Source organism: Solanum lycopersicum, chromosome 8, assembly GCF_036512215.1.
Source record: "Solanum lycopersicum chromosome 8, SLM_r2.1".
In the NCBI taxonomy this organism is placed as follows: domain Eukaryota; kingdom Viridiplantae; phylum Streptophyta; class Magnoliopsida; order Solanales; family Solanaceae; genus Solanum; species Solanum lycopersicum.
In genome coordinates this window covers 14147425-14151125 of record NC_090807.1, presented here as the reverse complement: position 1 = coordinate 14151125, position 3701 = coordinate 14147425, and the positions used below count along the sequence as shown (strand labels likewise).

Genomic DNA, 3701 nt, shown 5'->3' with positions numbered 1-3701 from the left:
TTTTGCAACTTGATATAGAACTTTTCAAGAACATTTGCAAAGGCTTCTAGTAAACGAAAGGTAGAATTATTCCAAGAACAACATAATCTCTTGAGCTTTTAGTGTAGCTGTTTAGGAATATATTCTCTTGTTCTTATATTGTAAACTATTCCTGAAATTATAAAGGAATCAGTGGGTAGTGTTAAAAGTCTAGGTTGTCCATGTGGGATAGCTTAGTGGGTAGATTGTTTTCTACTTGGCTTGATAAGCAATAGAGACTATTGCTTAAACGTGAGATTAAAAACTTTTTCTCACATTTTTTGTAATCGTGTATTACTTTTTGCTTTTGAAGATTAGTGAAAACGATTGAAAATCCTGTGAGACAGGTTATGGTTTTACTCCCTTAAGCAAGGAGGTTTCCAGGTAAAATCATTGTGTTGATTTTACTGCATTTAACTTTCTGGTTTTATTCATTAGTGTAGTAAGGGACCGAATCCATTACTTTGTTAAGTGAAGGCATATATTCTATCAAGTGGTATCAGAGCAGGCACTATCTATTTGGTTAACACCAAGGAAGTGATATTTTCTCTAGAATGGCTGCACCACTTAATCTTGAAAGAGGTCAGTCATCAACAAGACCTCCCCGTTTCAATGGACATTTCTACAGTTGGTGGAAAGTTAGAATGCACGATTACCTCATGGCTGAAGACAGCGAGTTATGGGATATTGTACTTGATGGACCGTTTATTTCGATGATGGAAGAAACAGATGGAGAGAAGACTAGTCTTGTTCCAAAGCCTTGACAGAAATACGACGAAGCTGATCGAATAAAGATTGAAAAGGGCTACAAAGCTAAAACTCTTCTTGTCTATGGCATAGGACCTGATGAGTTCAACAGGGTGTCAGCTTGTGAGTCTGCTAAGGAAATTTGGGACTGTTTGAAGACTACTCATGAAGGAACTAAACAAGTCAAAGAATCAAAGATTGACATGCTTACCTCACTGTATGAGAACTTCAAAATGAAGGAAGGAGAAACAATTCATGACATGTTCACAAAATTGTCTTCCATTACAAATGAGCTGCAAAGTCTTGGTGAACCTATAAGCATGAGAAAACAAGTTAGAAAAGTACTTCTAATTCTTCCAAAATCTTGGGAAAGCAAGGTTTATTCCATTACAGAAGCCAAAGATTTTAAAGGTGCTGACTATGGATGCTTTGATTGGAAATCTGAAGACACATGAGATGAATCAAAATTACGATTCATCAAAGAAGGAAGCCAAAAAGGATAAATCATTGATGCTGAAGTACAAATCAGATGAAGATTCAAGTGATGATGATATGGCATATCTCATCAGCAGATTTCAAAAAAATTGTCAGAAAAAACAAAGTTTTTAAAAGAGGAACAAATGGTACTCGAAACGCTACTCAAGGTGATAACATGCTACAAGTGTGGAAAAGCTGGGCACTTTATCAGAGAGTGTCCTCTGCTCAAGAATGAAAACAAGGAACATCAAAAACCAAGAAGTAACAAAGAGAATAGAAGGGACCTGGTACTCGGTAAGAGAGATCGAAGAGCTGCTGCAGATTTGGTGGTCAAAAAGGCTCTTGATGCATGGGGTGATTCTTCAAGTGCTTCAGAAGACCTTGATGAACCAAATGATGTGTCTATGGTGGCTGTACATGAGGAGGAAACCATTTTAATGAAATGTTTGCTCTCATAGCTCATACAGAAAAATGAAGAAAAGGACAACCAGGTAACTCTTCTTGATATGAAAAATGACTTGGATAAATATTCTCTTAAAAAATTTAGAACATTGGCAAAAGTCATAATTGATTCTGTAATTGAGTTAACATCTGAAAGAGACACCATGAATGCTGAACTTAACAGTTTAACTGAAAACAAAGTTAAACTTGAAGAGAAAATGTCAAAAAAGGTGTCTCTAGAGTCTGATAATTCTGGACTTAAGAATCAGTTGAATCAGATAACTGAAGAAGCTGAAAAGCTAAATGGAATGTCAAATGGTTTACAAGCTGAAATTCAAGAAAAAATGAAAAACTCTGAGAAAAACCATGGTCCGTCGCTGGAAAAGAGCAATAAATTAGAAAATGATATTGTCAAACTTAAGGAAGAACTTGAAAAATCTCTTAAGTGGACAAAATCCTCAAAGTTATTGTCAAATGCAACAAATCAGAGTAATTTCAATAAGAAAGGACTAGGAAGTTTCAACATCACTCCTCCTTATAATCCTCACAGTAAGTATGTGTTTGTGTCTGACAATATGCTATGTCTTCATTGTGGTAAGAATGGGCATTTAAAGGGAGAGTGTGCCAGCTGGAGAAACTCCTATGAAAGACTCTCTAATTATGCTGAAAAGCAAAATTTACCAAAAGAGAGACCTGGTCCTCCAAAGCATGTTTCAACTCACAGATTTTCAAAGAAAAAATCTGTCATTGCTCCAATGTCCTTTGTTAGAAAGATGCAAAATCTACCCTATTGGACTAAATACAATCTAATCACTCCTTTGTGTGCCTTCTGGGAACTCAAATTGAAATGGGTTCCCAAGCTAAACCAGTGATTCTTGGTGCAGGTGAGCGAGAGGAGCAGCAATCAATGTTGGTATATGGACAGTGGATGCTCTAAATATATGACTTGTGATGTAAAAAACTTCCTCTCACTCAAGACACTTCAAGGAGGAGGTGTCTCTTTTGGTGACGGAAAGAAGGGGTACATTTTGGAAGTTGGCAAAGTGGGAAGATCTATCGAAGATTCAATTGACAATGTGTATCATGTGGATGGGTTGAAGTACAGTTTGTTGAGTGTGTCTCAAATCTGTGACACAGGAAATGAAGTCAAATTTACTTCTGAGAAGTGCACTGTGGTGAGTCTAACTACAAAGAAGGTAATTCTCACTGCACACAGAAGTAAAAATATGTATGTGGTTAACTTAGAAACGTCTCATTGAGATGACCTGACATGTCTTAGTGCTCAGAATGAGAATGCTGATCTTTGGCATCGAAGGCTGGGGCATGTAAGCTCATCTTTATTGAACAAACTAATTTCTAAGGACCTGGTCCGAGGTCTGCCAAAGCTAAAGTTTGCTAAAAATAAAATATGTGAAGCTTGTGTTGAAGGAAAACAAATCAGATCATCCTTTAAGCCTAAAAAGCAAGTAACATCGTCAAGAACACTAGAGTTGATTCACATGGACCTGTGTGGACCCTTGAAGGTTCAAAGCAGGAATGGCAAGAAGTACATTTTGGTGATTGTTGATGATTACTCGAGATATACTTGGGCAAGATTCTTGAAATCAAAGGCAGAAACAGCTGAAGAGTTGGTGGTGTTTTTCAAAATGATTCAAACCAAATTGAATCAAGTCATTTCGCAGCATTCGATCTGATCATGGTACTGAGTTTGAGAACTCAAAACTAGATAAATTCTGCATGGAGAATGGTACGAGTCATAATTTTTCTGCTCCAAGAACTCCTCAACAAAATGGAGTAGTGGAAAGGAAAAACAGAACCTTGTTGAACATTGCCAGAACTATGATTATTGAACCAAATCTCCCTCAAATTTCTGGGCTGAAGCTGTTAACACAGCATGTCATGTTACCAGCAGGTGTCTGATAAGAGTTATTCTGAATAAGACCCCCTATGAGCTGCTCAACAACAGAAAGCCTATGCTGAGTTATCTTAGAGCATTTGGATGCAGGTGTTTTGTGCTG

The 3701-nt window shown here is 37.2% G+C and overlaps 1 protein-coding gene across 1 annotated transcript; it reads left to right on the top strand.

Moving 5' to 3' along the window:
• The first annotated feature begins 572 nt into the window (after positions 1–572).
• On the top strand, positions 573–1220 carry LOC138337823 (uncharacterized). The gene is made up of 2 exons (XM_069288252.1): positions 573–707; positions 786–1220. The coding sequence occupies exons 1-2, from the start codon at positions 573–575 to the stop codon at positions 1218–1220; spliced, it is 570 nt and encodes a 189-aa protein (XP_069144353.1).
• Positions 1221–3701: the final 2481 nt, after the last annotated feature.